Here is a 23,724-nt window from a genome sequence, read left to right on the forward strand (position 1 = left end):
ACTCCAGCCTGGGTAACAAGAACGAAACTCTGTCTCAAAAAAAAAAAAAAAAAAAAAAAAGAAACAACAACAACAACAAAAACTCTCACTACCAGGAGAATGAATCTTTCAGCTTTCAGGCATGCCTAAGGCAAAATACATTTTCACTTTTTCCTCATCTAAGTTTAAGCTACATAAACTCTCTCACACACCCACCCATGCATACAGACACAATTCCCTAAATTTAACCTGTAGGTTGTTCTGAGGAAATCAACATTTCCTGCTGTCATGCTACCAGATTTCTAATTTGAGAAATCATATATGTAAATATGTGATTGTTTTACAAATTAAAGAATACTTCAAGCAATTCAACCCACTGTTTCCTCTTTTAACCTTTTCTGCAAAAGAAGTTGAGTCCCAGGAGTATTTTCGAATTTAAAGGGCAATGGAGGGTGACAGAAATGATTGGCCCTCAGGCTGTTATAATTCTCTATTAATCAGGGACTGTGGTCTTATTCTCTTTCAGCTCTAGGCAAGGACACACCTAGACTGCCTGGGAAAAGTGAAGGCTCCAGTGACCTAGAAAATACTCCAGGTCCTGATGGTAAGGTTCTGACCTATGGGAGCCCATGAAGACTACAAATCTGGCACATTTTCTATGTGTAATCTAGGATTAACGGAGCGATCTGTTCTATAAAGCAACATATTCAGTTAGAACACAGTAAATTTCAAAAACCATTTTCTACTAGAAACTAATAAAAAATGGCAGCCTCTCTCAAAAATAAAAATAAAAAAATTAAAAGCCTGTTTCTAGCTATTTTAAAATAGCATATGTCTTGATTTAATCATATCTTACAATTCTGAGACTTGATACATAATTTCAAGACTAAACTGAACTGAAATCGACCTAGTGAACTTTATGGAAGCATCACTTACTCCGTAAAAGGTATTTAGCCTACTGTTAACCTGCTCCTACACTGGGTTTGGGCTAAAATTTTTCTTATAACGTCATCATTTTACTCCACTGGATCACCTTCGATGCCTTGGTTAAAAACATAGTGAGCCTTTAAAAGCACCTTAAAAATAAATTTTAAAAAAAGCTTTTAAAGCTTAATATAATTTTGTCAGCATCTAAAGAGTCTGAACCTCAGGAATATTAATAAGCCCTTTCCCCTGCACAATGATGCTAAGGGCCCTCTGAAATACCATTACTTACATTAGAGAAACAACTATTTGAGCATAACTGATGTAATAAGTATCTTGCCATTTGGGTTATTTTAGCCAAAGGAAGAGAAAAAGCAAATTACTTTGAGTTGATAATGACCTCTAAAAAAATTTAGCCAATGGTAGATGTTATTTGTAGTTTTAAATAGAATTTCCTATACCAGGTATTCCCTGCTCCCACCTTATCATCACCTGAATTGCCTCCCTTAATTATAAGCCCATCGGCTTATTCCCAAACTGACTTTTTATTCATGGGCCTGCACTACCCATGAGAATAATGTTTTTAAGCCCCAGAACCATCCATTGGGAACCACCACATGTTATTGATGAGCAGTCGAACTAAATGTGCTTCGGCTTGGTTGTGATGCTATAGACATAGTTCTTAACAAACCATGTTTCGAGGAGTATCAGGCCCACGAATAAAAGGGGAGTAAATGTGGAAAGTACTGAGTTTTAATCCTCACTTGGAGATTCGCCATACACAGTAGAGGATTGCAGGCTCTCAGAAGTCTTAGAGGTAAAGAAACTTGTTTAGAGTTGCTTTTCCCAAACTTATTTGATGATGGGATGCTTTTTATACTACCATTTATTAGTAGATTTTACAACTGGCATCCCTTGGTTGGAAGAAGAAACAGAAAAAAAACGCTCTCCTGCATTTCATCCTGCACACGCCCCCACTGAGAAGGGTGAACTTACAATAATTTTGCGGACCAGGTTGGACAGTGGATGAATGCTTATATTTACATAGGGTTGCTACATCTGGCCAATTTATTTATGGGGTTTAAAATGAGTTCACATATCATTAGAAACGCAGGACAGTCTGCAGGTGAGAACAAGGAGACCTGCTTTTAAAACCTTCCTTATTGGGAGAGTTTGGTGGATGTCATATAATGTCATTCTCTCTTTCAAGCCTCTTTGAGGTGTGAAAATCAGCATCTGCCACTATTTAAAAAAGAGATTTAGGCTGTTGGTTTTGTGCCAATAAATGAAAACTGCCCAGATGAGGAGAAACAGTGGTTATTTATTCAAAGGTAACTATAACAAGGGTGGCCATTATCACTTGTGTTTGGCAGGCTCAAAGGTAAGCAGGAGATGGGAAAACCCCATCTATATGTTAAAAAAGGGTTTGTTGTGTTGAATGAGCTTCAGGCATCCTCTGGTTGGAGATTGTTGGCATAGAGAAGCTGGACATGGCTAACTAGAAGTGGGCCACCTTAAGTGACTGTATTAGGGAATACATTTGGCTTTCCCTGGTTGGTCCCCAGTTGGAAGCAGGGGCAAAAAATGGGCACACTGACAGTCACTGACCAAGTCCTGACCATTCTGTGGATTGGTTGCCTAGGCTAACTTCTACAGAGGTTTTAAGTCAGAATTCTATCATTATATATGATCTGGCCATTGTCTATTTGTATATTCAGTCTCTCAGTTTATAATGTGGGCCTTGATGCTTGAAAAAATATCAATCTAATTAAACTTGCTGACCCTTGGAAATCTGTCGAGTGAATGCTATGGTTGCTCTGGGCTAATTCTGGAGAATGGCAGTAATTATGCATTCTATGTTTATGCAAATGCTCACATAGAATACACTGAGTCAAGTAAAAGCATATGTTTTATCAGGACTATGGGATCCGGTTGGATGGTCTGCTTTTTTATTTCACGGCTGCCACTGCCACTGCAGCAGCCATCAGCAAGTGTACAAGGTCTGTTTTGAATTCTGACATTGAAAGTATGGCAGACCAAACAGGCCTGATATTCACATTTTGGAGCCAGCTGCTTACCTCTCTGCATGTCAGTGATCTGCTTTGCTTTGCCTTCTCTATTTTCTTAGATATTAAAGCCTTTGAATTTATCCAAGAATTACAATATGTACATCCAAACTGTCAACCCAAAAATCTGGTCTGAAGGGACAACTCAGCTTCTACAGTTGAGTGAAGAGCAATCCTGCCCTCCTCCACTGTGTTAGGCCATTTTTGTGTTGCTATAAAGGAATATCCAAGACTGGATAATTTAAAAATAAAAGAGGTTTAGTTGTGTCATGGTTCTGTAGGCTTTACAGGAAGCATGGTACCAGCATCTGCTTCTGGTGAGAACCTCAGGAAGCTTACAATCATGATGGGAGGGGAAGGCAAAGCACACATCTCACATGGCCAGAAGAGAAGCAAGAGGGAGAGAGGTGACATGTCGCACACTTTTGAACAAACAGATCTCACGTGAAATCACTCATCACTAAGGAGATGGCACTGAACCATTCATGAGGGATACATCCCCGTAATCCAGTCACCTTTCTCCAGGTCCCATCTCCAACATTGAGGATTACATTTCAATGTGACATCTGGAAGGGACATCTGAGGTATATCCTCTACCTCCGCCAGTAAAAATCTACAAGAATTGTCCCAAAGTCTTGAATGAATTAAAACAAATGGAAAAGAGGCATCAAATAGGATATCAGTAAAGTGTCCAATCACAGGCCATTATAATGTGTCTCAGAGATTTAGGTTTAATGAATATTTAACTTTTTTTTTTCTGGTGATAGTTGAAATGAATACTCAGGTTGACAATGTAAAAGACCCAACAGAGAGTCAACAAGAAGATCAACTAATAGGTAAGATGCCCCCTGTGGTAAGATTTTCAGTGGATCAACCAGACCTAAGAACTATTTGCAAATGATATACTGGATTTCCCTTGGTTTTGCCAAGTTACCACAGCATGGCTTGAGATAAACCTTGAAAATCTTTAAACCAAATAACACAGTGTAAAGAGAAAGGATTACCCCTAGAAGCTTCCAATTTTGAAGAAGGAAAGATGACTTACAGCATATTCAAGTCATGCATACCATGGTTTTCTATGCTTTGACAAGAAAAAAAACATTACCATTCCTCTCATCCCCTGGCCTCCTGGAGTGATCAAATTATTGCAGAAACTCCAAGCTGATTCTGAAGCATTGCTTTTCTAGATGCTACCTGCTGAGTTCCTTGGTGTATCTGTCTTTAAGCATAACATTCAGTCTTTGCCCTGGAGTTTGTATAAAGGAATATGAGCGTGTTTAGACAGAAACAAGCCCACCGTAGGTCCTGTTTCTTCACACCACTACCTGTGGACCTGTGCATCTGCACAAAGGTTACATTGAATGAGCTTCAGGAAACTCCCAGGAAAATAAAAAGCCTGGTCTAGACCATGTTTAGGAGTTTTTACAGACCAAAATTCTAAATCTCTCAGTAGAGACTAAAGTATATTTAGAATGATGAGTGTGACTGAGTCCAAAGCCATACTGCTTGCTTCATGGCAGCCAATATATCAAGAGACAAGGTGCTGAGGCAAGGAAAGTGACTTTATTCCAAGAGCCAGCAAACCAAGAAGATGGCAGACCAGTGTTCTAAAGAATCATCTCAAGTTCATAGAATTTTAGTCTCCTTTTATCTTAGAGGAAAGGGGAGAGGGAGGTGGTTGAGGTCAAGAGGTGACCGATGACAGACATCTGGGCTGCAGCAAGGGTCCAAGGGGGAGCTGTGAAACTTCTTTGCCATTGGTCAGGTCACAGTGCTCCTTTAAATCTTTAACATAATGTTGTGTGCATATTCTCTTCACCTCTTTGGTGGTTAGGTGTGAGATAGGACTATTGTCATCTTTGCTTTAAACTATAAACTATATTCCTTCCATCGTTAGCTCACCCTACACGAAGAGATAAACAAAAGCAATTAACCTAAAGATATCACTGGACGGGGGCAGAGGGGATCAAAATGGAGCTAGTCATGCTAAGCCTCCTTTACACTACTACATGAGTGGTCTATAATCCTTTTCCATACCCTGAAGGCTGATGAGAAGAATTAGAAGGAAATTGTGCTTGCTGTCATAACCGTTCCAACTCCTGGTTTAAAATATGTAGTGGGAAAAAAACTATGGAATAAATGAATCGTGGGTCATCGAATGTAAGGCACAAATGATGTGTTGATACCTTTGCTCCCACACCTCCTTGCACTGCCTGCATGTTCTTGATGGTTCTCTACACTCTCGTAGGAGGCTTGGCTGCACCAGCATCACGGAAGAATAAAGCCTGGGAATGTGTGAAAGAATACATATCTTATTCCTGTGTGGTCTTGATCATTTAAAACTAAATGTAATGGTATCTGTGCAAAGCATGTACAGCATAAGACTGCTAAAGCCTATGAGCTCATACAAACATGTTCTTATAAACATTTCTCCTTTTTTTTTTAAACTTTCTTTATGTATTTAAAATACCCTGCTAAGCTAAAGAAATGATATGGTTGAGAGGTTTCCATTAAAAAGTAATGAAGTGAGACTAAACCTGAACAATTTAAATGCAAGCTCCTCAGTGTTTCCTTTCCTCTTAACCTTTTGCTGCCAATAAACTTACACTTCTTGTTTAGAATTTTTTCTTACAGACATTATTACTTTCCTGTGTGACTAGTATCCAGACAAAGTGCCAAGATTAATCTGTTTTTCTTGGTTGTTATCAAAATGATATTTTTCTTGAAACTAAAAATAAATCTATATGTTGACCCAAATTAATCAGATGTCAAAACTTTTATTTTTTTTCGAGACAGAGTCTCACTCTATTACCCAGGCTACAGTGTAGTGGCACAATCTTGGCTCACCACAACCTCCACCTCCCTGGTTCAAGCGATTCTCCTGCCTCGGCCTCCTGAGTAGCTGGGATTACAGGCACATGCCACCATGCCTGGCTCATTTTTTTATATTTTTAGTAGAGATGAGGTTTTTCCATGTTGGCCAGGCTGGTCTCAAATTCCTGATCTCTAGTGATCTATTTGCCTCAGCCGCCCAAGGTGCTGGGATTACAGGCCAGGTATCAAAACTTAAAATGCAAAATTAGTTTAAGGAAACTAAATTCCAGGAAGGAGGAATGACTTGCACCAGGTCACCTAGCTAATAAAGCAAAGTTTAAATATTTCAAATTCAAAATTCTGCTCCCTAAACAACAGAGAGCTTCTGGACACAGTTGTCACAGAGGCAGAAGGAATGATTTGTGCAACGTCACTGACTCCCACAGCAATATATACAAAGAAGGGTTTGTTAAGATGATCTTGTCATTTGACAGAAAGAAGGAACCTTTGCTCCATGAATCATACCTTCAAGGAAATTAAAGAAATACAGTGAAGTAGAATTAGAGAGTTCAAAGACATAATACAAGAATGTTTCGCATTGTATAATTTGTAATTGTAAAAAATCAGGGATACCATAAGGATCCAACAGGGGAGGGTTAAAGGAATCAATGGAACACTTTCCAAATGTAAATGTTTTCCAGTGAGTATTTGAGGGCAGTAAAGATGGTTATGGAATCTGAACCTTTGGTTCTAGAAAAACATGGAAGACTTCAGTGTGGCTTCTAGATTGAGCTTTAAGAGCTCAACCAGACACTTTGGAAGAAGCCCAGGTTATCCTATAGAATGAAGGAGGTCACATGGAGAAAAGTCCTAGAAAATGAGAGGCCCTTTCAGATGTTCCGGCCCCAGCAGGTATCACCTCAAGCAGATGAACTGCCCCCCTGAGTCCAGGCCAAATAGTAAAATCATGAGATAAAATGAATCACTCATGTTATAAGCTACTGAATTTTGGGCTTCAGATTGTTGATACAGTTAGGCTTTATGACCACTGTCTTGGATTTCAATGCCCATCTTGGACCTTGAACCACTCATGAACTGATACCTCCACATAAATAAATCTGGGACGTCCAGCTCAAGAAAGTAACAGAAAGACTTGGATCTGCACCAGGCATTCATGGGGGAAGAAGCAGGCTCCCATGATAGATAGAAACCAGAAATACACTGTGAGTTTGAGACACAAATTTATGAGATCCAAAGTCATACAGTAACAAACAAATTGAAAAATGAACTTAATAACTGATTACAGACCAGTGTGATCCTTGGTGTATGTGGCAAATGGAAATATGAAACTATCCCATGGAATTTCTGCAAAAGAAAAACAAATTCTGAAGTCGAATTAACAGTTTGAAGACTTCCAGAACACACAAGGAAATGATCCATTTTCAGTGTGAATCAGTAGGTAAAATTACACGACAATTAACACTATGAGAATGTAAGAGAGTAGGAAATTTTGGAAGATTTTATAAAATAATCACATTTGAATGACAAAACAGATAAAAGCAGATGTAAAACAATTAGAAAAGAGCAACACTAAAACATTAACAACAATTGAAAAGAACAAATTAAAATGCAGTAATATAAAAGACACATGGAGAGACACGAAGGACAGAAAGAGAATAACCAAGACATGTATGATTCCATTTGTAGGGACTTCTAGGGCAGAAAACAACTAATTTATGGAAATAGACATCAGATCATTTACTCGTTCCAGCAGAAGTGGGGTAGTAGGGAAGGGAACTTTCTGGGGTGACAAGATAATGTATATCTTGATGATGGTGTGGGTTTAATGTATGCATTTTTCAAAACAGATTGAAATGTATGCTTAAATATGCATGTTTTCCTGTAGGCGGATTATACCTCAATTTTAAAAATCCAAAAAAAATAAATAAATAATAAAAAGTATAGGTTCTTCCAGGGCACAATGTCTTCTTAGCATTCTCATGGGTAGTGAGTAAGGCAGATAATTTAATAAGTGCAGTCTCAAGTGGTGGCGTAACCATCAATTACTTTGCAAAACAGCATTATGAAAATTGTTATTATTTATATGCAGATCCCTGGAAACTAGAGTGTGTGCATGGGCCTGCAAAGGGAAGCCACATCAACTCAGGGTTACAGTTTTCAAAGAAAACTTTGAAGAATTGAGTTAGCCTTCCCGTCAGCCAAAGCTCATTGTCAATGTGGCATACATTTATTAGCAGTGATTTATATGCTCTTTAAAGATACCATGTGCCAGCAATTACAGCTCAGCTATCCAAAGCTCTTTGATAGTCATATAAGATATTCATGGGCCCATGTGAGGGGTGAGAGACATTTAAATGGCTGTATTAAAAAGGTATTCCTTGCTAAGTCTGTGAAGATGTCTTATCTTTAATCTAACAAATGGCTTCTCTTTGTCTCTGCAGGGGCACGAGATGAAACCAAGGAACAAAGAAATGGAACTAAATGACAATCCTCAGCATCTCAAGGCCTCTCCTAGCTCTGGGGGAGTTTGGGAAGATAGCAGCACACGCTATGGAGGAGGGTGGGGGTGGGGGGAAGGCAAGTCCCACGGAAGGATGGGGAATCCTTTGCTCTAATTTCTCCAGCTGTATTATGTTTTGTTTATCTGCAGAAAAAGAAAGAAAAAAAAGTTTCCTTTAATTTGGTGGAGGGACCTATGTTAACGCATCTTTCAGGCATTATCCTTGTCATTCCTGTCTTTTCTCTTACAACTCGGCCCCAGGGCCACAGCGGCTTGGTTGAACACACATGTGTCCTGGCCTCTGTCTGCTTTCTTGGTTATTTCACAAAGCTGGTCACACAGTGGTTTCTTCAAAGGAAGGGGAGGAAGACAGTTGTTTGATAAGCTGCAGGGTAAATTTTAGGAATCAATGAGCCCGGCAGCAATATAATCCCCAGACAAAGGAGGCAGGATAGAAAATGGGCAAAAGCCTCGGAAACCACTGGGAAAAGGTCCGGACAATGAGGTGAAAATATTTTCTTCAGGGATTCCCAAGGCACAGTCTGTTCCATGTGGTTAATGAGAAATATGGAAGCTATATTTTCTCCAGAGCAGAGTGCAGAGGCATAACCAGAAGGGTGGGCCCTGGCAGCCATCTGGGTCTCTTCCTTCCTAACCAGAGTGGCAGGTGCATCCTTCTTTGACACTGACTTTCAGCAGAGCTTACTTGGTTCATGAGGTCTTCACATGGAGACCACCAGTGACAGGTGACTGTTTCCTGCACAGCTGTAAAGGATGGCCTTTGCTAGGTTACAGTTGAGAGCTAAGACAAGGGCACTGCAGTTAGGACCGAAACATATGCCTACGAATATCAGAAGCACCTCTTGAAATCTCTAGATGTTTTCCATAAAAGAACATCCTGTCTTCACCCAAAGCTTGACAGCCCACAAACTAGAGCAAACTAGAGGCTCCTTTGAAATTAGAGGAAATTAGAGCTTTTGTTTGCAGTTCTGTCTTCCTGGTCTTTGTTTAAATGGTATCACTTGTTTATGCCAAGTTCAAGGCTGATTTGATGGTTGGTCCCCTCACTCAGAAGACTCTGAAGGGAAGGATACAGCCCTGAAGGGGAGCAGCAGTACTAAAATCCCAAGATGCCAGTGGTAAAGTGGGCACAAGGGATGGTGACTCTGAGGATGCCGGGCGTCATCAGTGATCTCTATCCCAGAGCCAGCATAAGGCCAGATGCCCGCTTCCCACAGCCTCTCTGGGTTCCAAAGTCATGTCATTGTTGTTGGAAATATAACATTTGTTGCATATCTTCTTAAATCCATCTTCCTAATAAGGGCTTTAGAATTAAAACGTATTTATATTGTTTTTCCTAATAGAGGGAGACATATAATGGATTGAGTATTATTTCTAAAATTAGAGGATGTTCTGCTTTCTAAATATCCCATCAAATTCTTCAGTTTTGCACTTTTTTTTTGATGGAAAATTTATCTTCTTCTTTTCCTATGACTTTGGTTTTAGCCTTTCTGAATTTGTTACTCCTTCTGCATGGCTTATTTAATATATTGGAATAGTTAACAAGTTGTACTTGGGCATAGGCAATATATTCTATTCTAACACATTTTTTTAAATAAAATTAAGACAGCAGCAATGACATGTATGTGACCTCATAATGTGGGATCATGGCCTTCTGTTGTTATTCCAGTTTGATATGGAAGCACCTATATCCTCTACTGCCATTAGATGTTGCTTTTTAGAAAAGCAAGGAAAGACTCGTTTTAAGAAATCCAAGAAACGATGTCATCCAAATATTGACAGTTTCTATATTTCATGCCATCTTTATACTAAGTTGAAAGTTGCCATCATTCTTGGGGAGTGTTTGACAAGTGCAATCTGCTAGAAGCTTGTTTTCTTGTGACTCCAAAATGCTCGTGCTACTCGGCCTCAGTAATAAGTTACAATTGAAGGAAAAAACCATGAGGAAAACAGAGGGACAGAGATTTTCAGATGAACAATGATGGAAGAGACCTAATGTCCTTGCTAAAAACAGCCAGGATGGGAATCATCCAGCCCTAGCGTTCTCCTGCTCATCAATGACAGTCATTTTATTCATTTACTTTAAAATGTGGGTGGGGCAGAGGTGGAAAGAGGGAATTCTCTGCCTAAAAATTCTAGAATAATGTAAGTAATCTTTGTATCCAGGAAACTAAGAGAATGAGGAAAAAATATCTTCAGCCTCACTCCTGAATTAGTTAAATCTTCAGTCTATAATTAGACTGGGTTTTCATTTTTGCTTCGTCACGCTTTTTGGTTGCCATTTGGCTATACAGTTTTATGCTTTTAAAAAATGATAAAGTTAATTTCCAATTCAATAGTGAAATATTAACAATCTAAATATAGCCAGGTCAAAGACACCTGAACACAGAAAACCTTTATTTGCTGGTGCTGCCATCGCACAGGTTGTACAATGGAATTGATCTGTAAAGCTGATTGACTTTCCTGCTCATAAATTCTGGATGTCAATTTCCAACCAAACTCCAATCCAGCTATGTGGCATGAAGGGTGACAGGAGGGAGGGAGGAAAATAGCCCTGTATTAGTCATGTTTGCATACAGAGGATCAAAGTAGGCCTTCAACATAATAGTTCTAATTAAAACGGTCCTCGCGGTAGGAGAGACAAAGGGGCTTTTCCTCTCGCTGGTAACTATTCAGATGATGGACAAGTCTTCTTTTATAACAGCTTACAAAGAAGGCATCCGAATCACTGTCTGTGATACTGGGTCACATATTAATCACCGCAGCTAATTGTAAATCTTTCTATGAAACACTGAAAAGGCTCTTTGTGAATTAATACAGTTCTGCTTGATGCACTTGATTTGAAAAGACATTTCTCTGTATGTGGTGCATGTCGGCTTTGCTTTGAAAAATAACAAAGTTAGCAGAATATGTTCAATATATTTTCTTGGGGAATAGGGTTTTTATCACATGATTCATTAAGGATTTGCCTTACCCTGACATTTGTGATATAAAGGAAAAACAGAAAAAAAGTAATTTTCTTGATCAAGATATGTTTTTACTTAATGCAAATAAATGTAGTCTGTTGCTTGCAAGGAAAAAAATGGCTTCTGATAACTGGTATAAACTGCTAAATAGGATAATACGTGCCTCTTTTGTTAAACCAGCATTTAAATGCTGGACTGCTTCTAAATCTGTTTTGTTTCTTTTCATCTGTGCCATACACTAAAAAACAACTGTTGCCTTCATATTATATTTGTTAGAGCAGAATACAAATAAAATTTGAGAGGATAATGTGAAATTGTCTGTTTTGTGAAATTTATTCTTTAGCCACAAGCCATGACTAACTAAAAATACTCAGTTAATACTATTTGATTGCAAATATATATATTTAAAATTATTCCTGTAAGTCAACTTTAACTTACTGATAGTTTTCCCTTACTAAGATTGGTCAGCGTGTTGGCCATGGTTTTCAAATTTTAAACTATAGAGTAGTTTTGTATAGATAAAAATCTCAGTGTCTAAGTTTTCTCTGAATACCAGATAATTACTCAGCCTAGCATCAGCCTCTATATTGCAAGATACAAGTTGTTGAGATAAAGCCAATGGTCCTGTGAACACTGGCCTGTCTTTCAGAACCCATCACCACTGCTAGAATTTTTAGTGAGCACCTTTTATGAGCCAGTCACTGTGCTGCCTATACACCCAAGGCAGCAATGATTCTCAGTCTACTGTTGATGGAATTGACAGGATTACGGAATCGTTAAGAGCTTAGCAATGGGCCACCAAAAAATCACAACAGGAAACACCCAATGTTCTTTTGAAAATGGAATATGCATTCCACCAAATTAAGTTCCCTTCATCTCCTACAGAGTGGTATCAGGGTTATATTTGAGGAGGCAATAAAGAAAGCCAGCCCCTTTATCAAACCAAGACAAAGGCTTAATAGTTTAAGGATATAAAGTATTTCAAACTGCTGTACCAGAGGAGCATTTTTCCTGTAATAAAAAGGTTGGATGAGACAAAAATTATAGATAGGACAGTCTTACACTTCAGTGGGCAACCTCAACACAAATGCTTCAGAACAGCAGTAAAGATAATGTGACATGGCTGAGCGTGGTGGCTCCCGCCTATAATCCCAGCACTTCAGGAGACCGAGGTTGGTGGATCACCTTAGGTCAGGAGTTTGAAACCAGCCTAGTCAACATAGTGGGACCCTGTCTCCACTAAAACTATAAAAATTAGCCAGGCATGATGGAAAGCACCTGTAATCCCAACTACCAACTACTCAGGAGGTTGAGGCAGAAGAATTGCTTGAACCCAGGAGGTGGAGGTTGCAGTGAGCCAAGATCGTACACCTGTACTCCAGCCTGGGTGACAGAGCATGACTCTGTCTCAAAAACAAAGAAAAAAGAAAGATAATGTGACATGATTCTAGCCCTGCTAGATGCAGTTTTTCATCTCCAGCAAATTTGTGTATCTCTGCCTGGCCCTCTTATGAAAGTTTCTCCCCCAACATTTCTGCCCCTGTGCCTTGCATTGACTGAAGGTGCCAACAAAGATTGCTTAACTCTACTGGTGGTTCTCAGAGATGAAAGGGATAATGATACCAATGTACTGGCCCAGCTGTGGGAATCTGAGAACGAAACTGCCTCCATTTCTTGGTTTAGAAGATGTAAATACTAATACATACTTGAACTCTCTTACAAATGTAAACGTGAACAAAATGCCAATCGTTTGCAAAAGCACTTAGTAAATTATAAACATCAGATTATGCTATTTGGTACTGTTGGCAAATAGTCCTTTCTTTAGTGGAGGATGCTTCACCCAAAGAAGAAATGATTCTTACAATTATTTAGTAATTGTGAAATTTTATTCTACTGAAGTTGATTTAAACTTTGCCCTCAAGTTGGACCCATGAAGTGAAGAGAAATTGTGTTGCTATCATTTAGAAAAGTGGGAAATTTGAGGTCTTAAAACACGTACACACTGACAAAAATACGGATGGCGTGAATTTTTTAAACTCATCTTTTCTCTGATAATAACTAGCGAATCTGTAAAGAGAAAAGGCAGTACACTTCTCTCTACTTCTTAGTTCACATGTATAGAGGACGTACATTTGCAAGGAGATAACTATACCAATAAGCACTTCCCTTCCCCAGGAGAAGATTATACTCCCTCGTCCTACTGAAATTGGACATGGCTGTGTCACTTCCTTTGTTCAATACGGGGGCAGAAGGGACATGTGTCACATCAGGCAGAAACATGAAGACTCATTCTCTATTCTTTCCCCTATGGTAATAATCAGCAACATCCCAGACAGTTGTCTGTCACCACAGATCCAGGAGTGAAGACATGGAGTTTCAGGCAACTCCAGTGAGAAGGCGGCATGACTGAGAAATTAAATTGTTTTGAGATCAAGGGCTCATTTGTTACACTGTGGTAACCTGTCCTATACTAACTGATGCACAGACCATCAAAATATTTAAGTAAAAAGGGTAAGAATCTAAATGATACTCTTTTCTAGCCTCTTCCCTGGTGACTCTTTGGTTTACAATGCTGCCAGCATATTGGCCTTCTGTCCACTGCTAGAACAGGTCAAGTTATTTCCATCCTTAAGGCTCTGAACTTGAAAGCTCTTTCTTTCCATTTTCACGGGTCTGGTACCTTCTCGTCCCTGAGATCTCAGCTATAATGTCACTTTCTAGACATGCCTTCCCTAATGGCCCAATTTAAAATAGATCCCTTTCAGCTACTTGTGTTTGTCTATTTAACTCCTATTTGCTATTTCAGAACACTTACAATAATTTTGTAATTGTTTGTAAAGGATAAAAATTATATGTCACAACTCAGATGTATAAAATAATGTAGCTGTTCTCTGACCCCTCACCCCCAAAAAACTGCTTCTAAGCTCTATTCAAATGATCAGAGGAGATTGTGGGAAAAGAACTTATATTTGTCAAGTACAGGTATCTAGCCATTTCCAGTGTAAAATACTCTGAAATAAAGATTTGGTCAGATTCAAGGTTCAAACTCCACATGAATGCTATTTCTTGCCATGTAAATTTTGTGCCCTTCTCTTAGATAAAGGCCTTTTTTGGTGGGGGTGGAGGGGATGGAGTCTCACTCTATCACCCAGGCTGGAGTGTAGCAGCATGATCTCAGCTCACTTGCAACCTCTGCCTCCAGGTTCAAACTATTCTCCTGCCTCAGCCTCCCAAGTAGCTGAGTTTACAGGTGCCCACCACCGCACCCAGCTAATTTTTGTAATTTTAGTAGATACGGGGTTTCCCAGTGTTGGACAGGCTGGTCTTGGACTCCTGACCTCAAGTGACCCACCCACCTCAGCCTCCCAAAGTGCTGGGATTACAGGTGTGAGCCACAGCACCCTGCCAAGACCTTATATTTTAATCAGCATGCAATAAAGCTGGCAATAAATATCAATATTAACCACTAAATATTAAAAGGGTGGTTACCATAATATTTTTAAAGTAATTATCTAAATGCATTCTTAAGAACGGTATGAAGAATAAAATGATGTATTATTTAGAAAGTAACAATACCAAGAACACTGTTATGGTCTGAACACTGGTGACCCCCCACCCTGTCTCAAAATTCGTATCTTGGAACCTAATGCCATTATGATGAGGAGGGACCTTTAAGAAGTGATTACATCTTGAGGGCTCTCCTTTCACAAATGGAATTAGTGCTCTTATAAAAGAGATAGACAGGAACCGCCTTGCCCCTAGTGCCATGTGAAGACACAGCAACAAGGTGCCATCTAGGAAGCAAAGAGCCCTCACCAGGCAGAGAACCTGTTGGCTCCTAGATTATGGACTTCCAGCCTCCAGAACTGTGAGTCATAAATTTCTGTTGTGGCCAATTACCCGTCTAAGGTTTGTTACAGTCGCCTGAACAAACTACAACAAACACTATTGAAAATATGAGATGAATCCAAAGCACTATTTAGAGGAAAATTCAGTTTTACATGCTCTAATTGTGCATTAGAGCATTTTTTTCATTAAAAATAAAAAAGAAAGAAGTTTTAAAAGCATTCATATATTTTTGAAACAGAAAAAAATCCAAAAATGAGGATTTCATATATATGTATGAAATGTGTACATATATGTACACACATATATGTACATAAAACTGAAAAATTTTTAAAATAATAAAAACTATTAAAAATCAAACCAAATCTGGATTCTTTGAAAATCCATTAAACTAGACCATCTGTAACTCTTATGAGTAATTTTTAAAGGATAGCAACATAGAAATTAAATTTTGAATATGACCATATTAAATTTTATACATAACTAACCAATAACAAGTTAAAGAAATTGGAGATTTTTTTTAAAAGATAAATTTTTGCAGTTTACCCATCTGACAAAGGGCTGATATCCAGAATTTACAAAGAACTCAAACAGATTTACAGGAAAAAAACAAACAAGCCCATTCAAAAGCAGGCAAAGGATATGAACAGACACTTTACGAAAGAAGACATATATGAGGCCAACAATCATATGAAAAAATGCTCATCGTCACTGGTCATCAGAGAGATGCAAATCAAAACCACATTGAGATACCATCTCACGCCAGTTAGAATGGCGATCATTAAAAAATCTGGAGACAACAGATGCTGGAGAGGATGTGGAGAAAAAGGAACACTTTTACACTGTTGGTGGGAGTGTAAATTAGTTCAACCATTGTGGAAGACAGTGTGGCGATTCCTCAAGGCCTTAGAAATAGAAATTCCATTTGACCCAGCAATCCCATTACTGGGTATATATCCAAAGGACTATAAATCGTTCTACTATAAGGACACATGTACACGAATGTTCATTGCAGCACTGTTTACAATAGCAAAGACCTGGAATCAACCCAAATGCCCATTGATAATAGACTGGATTGGAAAAATGTGGCACATATACACCATGGAATATTATGCAGCAATCAGAAATGATGAGTTTGTGTCATTTGTAGGGACATGGATGAATCTGGAGAACATCATCCTCAGCAAACTGACACAAGAACAGAAAATGAAACACCGCATATTCTCACTTATAGGCGGGTGATGAACAATGAGAACACATGGACACAGGGAGGGGAGTACTAAACACTGGGGTCTATTGGGGGGAAAAGGGGAGGGCCAGTGGGAGGGGGAGGTGGGGAGGGATAGCCTGGGGAGAAATGCCAAATGTGGGTGAAGGGGAGAAGGAAAGCAAAGCACACTGCCATGTGTGTACCTATGCAACTGTCTTGCATGCTCTGCTCATGTACCCCAAAACCTAAAATCCAATAAAAAATTAAAAAAAAAAAATTTATCAAGATCGATATAACATGAAGCAGAAACCCCACATAACATAAATTCATAGCAGAAATGAGAAAAGATATCAAAAACCACCCAGGTTAACTATATCTATCTATCTATCTATCTACCCACCCATATTTCAATGGATTGTTCAATCAATGGATTCAGCTATCCAAGAAATATGTACCAATTGTCAAAAACTTAGAATCACAAATAATATTCTTGATTTGTTTTATTTCATATTATTTTATAATTGAATCATACTGTATATAACTTATGTATACTACTTTTTCAAGTGGTTGTACCACAAGCATTTTATCAAGTAAAAATTTTCCAGGTCAATTAAAAGTATTTCCTTGTATGGCTGTAATTTTTATTTCTACTTCCCTATTCTATGATACTTACGTTTGATTTTGATTTTTATTTTGAATGAAACTTGTTTTTTATTTTTATTTTGAATGAAACGACAAATAACACCTTTGGTCACAAATTTTTGTTTACATCAGGGTATATTCCCAGAAGAGGATTTTCAGGGATCACAAACACTTGATACTTATTATTAAATTACTTTGTAAAGTCAAACCTGCTAGCAATTACATGTGAGAATTGCCATTTTGTAGACCCCTCACTGACCTTGAGGGGCCTATAAATATGGACATTCAAACATGTCAGCATGAGAAACATTTGTCATTATTATTTAACTTGCATTTTTTGTGTACTAAGGTGGGTGAACAGATTTCTATCTGCTATTTATATTTTCTGATTAAGGAACTAATCTGTTCATGTTCTTTGATCATTTGTCAATTGGGATTTTAATTTTTCATTGACATTTATGAGCACTTTATATACTAAGAGTATCATTCTTTTGTTATTATTTCCTGCATATAATTTTCTACTTGTGCTTTATAATCTTGATTGTGATATTTTCTGACACGCAGACTTCTTTTTATGTTTCTACACAATCAAGTCTCTCCCTTTGTGCTGGCTTTCTTCACTTTTGGAGTCCACATTGATGTTTTTGCCTACTAATCATCCAATCCTGCTGCCTCTGAGGATGAAGCCCTTCAGCCTAGGAGAAAACTCTTCTTACGCAATTTCTGGAGCTGGCCTTCCACTCCTACTCTGTCCAGACAGGCACACATAGGACCCAGGCTGGACAATCACAGGACTTGTTTTCAATGATTGATTTGAGAGAACATGTGACCCAAACTGGGTCCCTTGGTGTCTTCCCCAACACTTTGATTTGGGGAGCCTTTATTCTGACTCAGGTATGTGAGCCAATAAACTACCCTTGGAATCAAGTTTGAGTTACGTTTCTGTCTCATGTGACTGAATGGCTCTCCAATTCTCCCAAAGAACAAAAGTCTTACAATGCGCTGAGAGCTCCCTGTGATGTCATTGTGCCCTTCTCCTCCGACCTCTACAAACTCATCTTCTGCTATTCTCCCACATGGGCTTCTCTATGCCAGCCACAGTGGCCTCCTGAAATAGGCCAGGCACGTGTTCTGCCTTAAAACTTTGCACTAGCCCTTCTAGAATTATCTTCCTGTATATATGCACATACATACAGCTACTTTGGTCATCTCCTTGGGGTCTTCTCAAAGCTTTCTCAGTGAGATCTGCCATGACCACCCTCTTTAATTCTGCAAACAACCCCCACTGATGCTCTCCTTATCAGCTTTACTTTTTACCTTTTCCATGGCACTTATGTAATTTACTTATTTATTAAATTCATTTCAAAGAAAATCATATTGAAAATCTCTCACTGCTTGATGAGGAAAAAGTAGTCTCTATGAAGACAAGGATTATCTATTTTCCTCACTGAAGTATCCCAAGCACCAGAACAGTCCCTGACACATATTAGCTTCCCATTAAGTGTTTACTAAATAAATGAAAGAATTCCACTGAATACTGTGCTCTGGGAAACACTTGGCAAATCCCCTTTTATAACTGGTGACCACCTGGCTGAGCTCTCTTTCTTTTCTCTTGGAGAAAAATATAGAGGAAAGATGAAATTCAACTCTGATTATTATGCAAGTTAAAAGGACACTCTGTACCCTGTCCCAGAAGAAAAATATTGATGAAGAACAATGAAAGAGCAAGCAAAGTTTGCAATGTTATTATGAGAACTCCCTTTTGGTTCAGAAATTATGCCTACTCCATACTTAATGCAAAAAAGGGGGTATCTGTTCATTGATTCTTCCTCAAACTAAGCAAGGAATTGGATTGTGTTTTGATGTGTCCATCTTTTTACCTAAGAGTTGAGGATGACAACAGTTGTTGAGCTTGGGTTGGCCAGACTACTTTGGGAAGATAATGACATCTCTATGGCTGAACAAAACGAAGATTGACTTGCAACATACCTCTTGTCAGTTGAACAGCTTTCCTATGGCTTCCATCCTGTGGTGCTGCTACCTTCAATGTGTGTCCTTCATGGTCACCAGGAACAAGAAGAGAAAATGGAGATTGTTATCAGCCAGATAAAGAAAGGATTGTACATCTCCACACCCACGCTGGCCACAACTCAGTCAACTGACCCCACTTAATCTCCTGGAAAATGTAGTTTGCCCAAGTACCTAGCAGGAAAACAAATGTGTTTGGTGATTACCCACCATTGCATCTACCTTCCCTCCTTTGAGACATAGCAGTGGGCTGTGGGCCAGCCCTCAATTTTCATTCCCTAAGACCATGTGAGCCACATTGGCTTAGGGAAGGAGTACCACCTGGATAGCTTAGATGATCATAGTAATCTTACATTGGGCAAAGGGCTTAATAGTGGAGTGGAAAAACCTGAATGTTGTCCTACACTGCCTTGGACAGTGTAGTAAGATAAGCCTTTGCCTGGCCTCTATTCCTTGTTGTCCTAGAACTGACTTTTCATTTGTTGTTAAGAATACCAAAAGAAAACCTGATCCAGGGGAGGTGTGTATGTCTAATTTTTCTAAGGCCTAAAATGTGCAGCTTTTGAACTTCAAAAGTCTTTTCCTGTCCAGAGATAGGGAAATGTTCCACCAGATGTTCACCTATATATATTTTTCTTTTTTATAAATTCTTTCTGTTTGGGTGGATGTGTGATTCCATTTTTACACCTATATCTTTAAGGCACTTTGAATTTATTTCAGTAGTTGGTATTTAGAAGGGAATAACTTGGTTGAGTAGCTTTAAAACTAGTCCTACCACTGGCTGGGTGCAGTGGCTCATGCCTGGAATTCCAGCACTTTGGGGAGCCAAGGCGGGCAGATCACTTGAGGTCCGGAGTTTGAGACTGGCCTGGCCAATATGGTGAAACCCCAGCTCTACTGAAACACAAAAAATTAGCTGGGTGTGGTGGTGCATGCCTGTAGTCCCAGCTACTCAGGAGGCTGAGGCAGGATAATCACTTGAACCCAGGAGGTAGAGGTTGCAGTGAGCAGCGATCACACCACTGCACTCCAGCCTGGGTGACAGAGCAAGACTTCGCAAAAAAAAAAAAAACAACCTAATAGTACCAATAATGAAATAACATATCCAGATCCTTTTTTGACCCAAGTTTATCTCCTTAACATATACTTATTTTACATTATAGAAGGATCTATTTTTTGTCAACATCTTTCTTTGGTTTCTCTAGTGCCATTCTGTTTTAATTACTGTAATTTTAGAGTATGTGTGGATGTTTATTAAGACAAACTCAATGCCTCCACTCTTCTTTGCTTTCAAATTTTCTTGGCTATTAATTGTTTAGCATTCTAGAAAAATCTTAAATTAACCTAATCACCTTTCCCTCCTGCAGTTCCCCTTTCCTAATTCTCTCTCTCTCAATATCCTCTGAAAATGAATAAACCAGTCAGTTTAGCCAGCCTATGCTTAGACATTAGAGTAGTAGGGAATCTGTTATAAATGCAGCTTCCTGAGATGTTCCAGAGAAGAATAACATTTCTGTTCATCTCTGGGCTTCTGACAAGGCTGGGCTGTGCTATGAATAATGATTGGTTTGTGAATATTCTGCTACAAAGTTTTTTCCTGTCTTGGCCTCTGGTCTCATCAAACTCATCCGAGTTATTTGGTTCTGCATCGTGAGTCAGGAGGCAAAAGCTAGGTAAATATCACTGTGCCTTGAGTGATCATCCTCTTGAAGTAATCGTCCACTTTGCAAACAAGTGCTGAAGGGCTCAACAGAGCTGGTACAGGGAATACAGCCTTTGGTTACACATGGCATAGATCTGGGTCATTCTTGAAGCAAATTGAAACGAGTTCAACCTAGACTCGTTAGCAGCCTAGCCTTGTAAAGGCTTACACACTACAGCCTCAGAGATGCTGGGTCCTCTTTAAAGGATCCAGGCCGGCCAGGCGGTAAAAAGTACTAGGTTTTTTGTTTTTTGTGTTTTTTCAGTTTTTGGTGAACAGAAAGTATAATTATAGACAGAGAATGTATAAATAGCTAATGTGAAATAGCTTTAATTGTTTAAATAAGTTCATATATATTTCATTTAATCTTAAAAAAAATGAGGTAGGTACTATGATTATCCCCACTATGCAGATGAGCAAACAGAAGCACCAAGATACGAAGTAATTTGCAACAAGGCCACACAGCCAGTAAGCAGCAGGGCTGTCACTGAACTGGAACTTTGGAGCCAGAAGATTACTATGCTAACCACCATATTAAAGGCTCTCAAACTTGGGCCAGTATTGGAATCACTTAGAGGCCTTGACCAATCACAGATCCTGGACCCCGACCTGGAGTTTCTCATTCAGGAGGTCATGAGTAAAAAGCTGGGATTTTGCACTTCTAACAAACAACTTCCAGGTGATGCCACTGCTGCCGCTGCCCCAGGACCACACTGAGAACCACCAAAATGGTTGGCAGGTGTGGGCCCATGAAGGCAAAGCAGGTTGAATAGACCTGAACAGTGACTAAGCCCTGCAGCTAATTCTCAGTCTTTTTTTTTTTTTTTTTGAGACGGAATTTCGCTCTTGCTACCCAGGCTGGAGTGCAATGGCGCGATCTCGGCTCACCGCAACCCCCACCTCCTGGGTTCAGGCAATTCTCCTGCCTCAGCCTCCTGAGTAGCTGGGATTACAGTCACACGCCACCACACCCAGCTAATTTTTTTGTATTTTTAGTAGAGACGGGGTTTCACCATGTTGACCAGGATGGTCTCGATCTCTTGACCTCATGATCCACCCGCCTCCCAAAGTGCTGGGATTACAGGCGTGAGCCACCGCGCCCGGCCTAATTCTCAGTGTTTAAAATCAGAATATCTGTATTCTCCTAGTCTCTAAGGCAACACAAAGCCAGCATTGCCTGCAAGGTGCCAGCTTCCTCTTATTTCCATTAGGTTTATAGGGAGCTATCAAAATAGTAGGCAGTATTAGGACCACTGGTTGCAGCATCAAAACATCCGGGTTTAAATCTCAGCCCCAGAGTTTACCAGCTGGTTCAACCTCTCTAAGACTCTGGCGTCATATCTATAAAATAGTGATGATCATTATTTACCACTTAGGATTTTAATAAACGTAAATTTTACACACACACACACACACGCACATTGCTTAGCACACAAAAAAAACGATGGATAATTATTTTTATGAGCGAGAGATACCTGATTCCCTTCTTTCTTCTCAAATACCAGCAGAGAGATTTATCTCTGAGAAGGCACTGCAGAAAGACTTGTCAGGGTCACATGGGGTACTCAAACATTCTTTACAGCTTATAACTGTGACAAGGAGAAAAGGGAAAATACACGTACTTGACAACCTGCTCCCACCCAATCCTCATCTCTGAGGCCATCTTTCTGTGTGCAGAAGAAACAGAGGAACTGGAAAAATGGAACGTGCCCAAAGGAGATGTGCACTTAACACAAAGGGAAGCTGGGCAACTGATTTAAAAAGGAGAGATCACTTGAAATAATTGTGCTCAGCATTTTAAATGAAATATCCTCTCTGGCAATAATTGAACTTTAGAAAAAATTCCTTCCAGCTACTATTTCTTTCATTTATTTAACAAATATATATTGAGTCCCTGTTTTGTACCAGCCACTCCCCTGGGTTCTGGAGATGTAGGGAGATGTAGCTGATTCCCTCTACATGGAGCAGGGGTGATGTGAGGATGTAGGGGAAGAGGTGGGCCAGACCAGGAGGTCAAGACCGGAAGGAAATGGGGATATAGCGGCATGGTCTTCTGAAAGAAGGGCATCTGGTAGTGGCAACCACAAGAACAAAGGCCTAGAGGCTGACTCGTGCCCACCTCCCAGAACTGCCAGGGTGAGTGAGTGGGAAGCGGCGAGGACAGAGGAGCGGAGCATAGACTTTGCCCCCATCACGGAGAGCCTTCTAGGAAGATAGGTCCCCACTCACAGGATTTCAAACAGAGGAGAAAATTATCCAATTTTGAAAATAACTCCATGTCAGTGTTGCATGAGGGAGCTGGGCTAATACCAAATGAGGTCTCTAATCCGTGACCTGGATATAAAGGTGGAAAGAGAGAAAAAGAAAACAAAGAACAGAGATGCAGGAGACCTGGGGAAGAGACCAAACCGGAGGTCAATCGGGTTCTGTGAACCCTTACTGTCTCCTCCAGCCCCTACCACAGTTTTCCCATGATGCTAGAGGGTAATTTGCTAAGCATGACGGCCTTGTACCCACTACACTGGATCAGAGTCCTCAGTCCTAACTGCACATTAGAATCATGTAGGGAGTTTTCCATTATATTCTGCCCAAAACCAAATAAAAAGATATTCTACAAAATTACTGTCTGGTACTCTTACAAGGTGTCAAGGTCATGAAAGACAAAGATTGAAGAACTGTCACAGATTAAAGGAGGAGAACAAGACGTGACAACTAAATGCAACGTGAGATGATGGCAAAAAAGCGTTAGTGTGGCAATTGGCAAAATCTAGGCTCGGTAGAACACACCACTACATGCAATCTGATTTTTATTTTGATTAGAGAACTGTGGTTATGTAAATTATGAACACTTGGGAAGGCTGGATGAAGGATGCATAGTAATTATTTGTACTCCTTTGTATCTTTTTTGAAAGTCTAAATTATTTCACAAGAAAATGTAAAAAAAAATACCAGTGCTCAGGCCACACCCCAGACCCAGCACATCAAGAGATTGAGGTCTAAGATAT

General features: G+C 39.5%; 1 protein-coding gene and 1 long non-coding RNA gene across 10 annotated transcripts in view; one reads left to right on the plus strand and one right to left on the minus strand.

Moving 5' to 3' along the window:
• Positions 1 to 11,605, plus strand: part of MACROD2 (mono-ADP ribosylhydrolase 2) — a 2,068,485-nt gene extending 2,056,880 nt beyond the window's left edge. For 8 of the 9 annotated variants that reach the window (XM_078371386.1, XM_078371388.1, XM_008995775.5 and 5 more), the window contains 3 exons: positions 506 to 583; positions 3,737 to 3,805; positions 8,246 to 11,605. In XM_078371386.1, coding sequence (XP_078227512.1) covers positions 506 to 583; positions 3,737 to 3,805; positions 8,246 to 8,289 — 191 coding nt within the window. In that variant the 3' untranslated portion in view covers positions 8,290 to 11,605. The remainder of the gene's footprint in view (positions 1 to 505; positions 584 to 3,736; positions 3,806 to 8,245) is intronic. The other variant, XM_078371387.1, reaches the window with a different exon arrangement.
• LOC118153976 (uncharacterized) overlaps positions 1 to 23,724 on the minus strand; it is a 209,086-nt gene that overhangs the window by 183,108 nt on the left and 2,254 nt on the right. Inside the window, exon 2 of the long non-coding RNA XR_008481852.2 lies at positions 18,979 to 19,044. This is a non-coding gene — a long non-coding RNA (uncharacterized LOC118153976). The remainder of the gene's footprint in view (positions 1 to 18,978; positions 19,045 to 23,724) is intronic.

Source organism: Callithrix jacchus, chromosome 5, assembly GCF_049354715.1.
Source record: "Callithrix jacchus isolate 240 chromosome 5, calJac240_pri, whole genome shotgun sequence".
In the NCBI taxonomy this organism is placed as follows: Eukaryota; Metazoa; Chordata; class Mammalia; order Primates; family Cebidae; genus Callithrix; species Callithrix jacchus.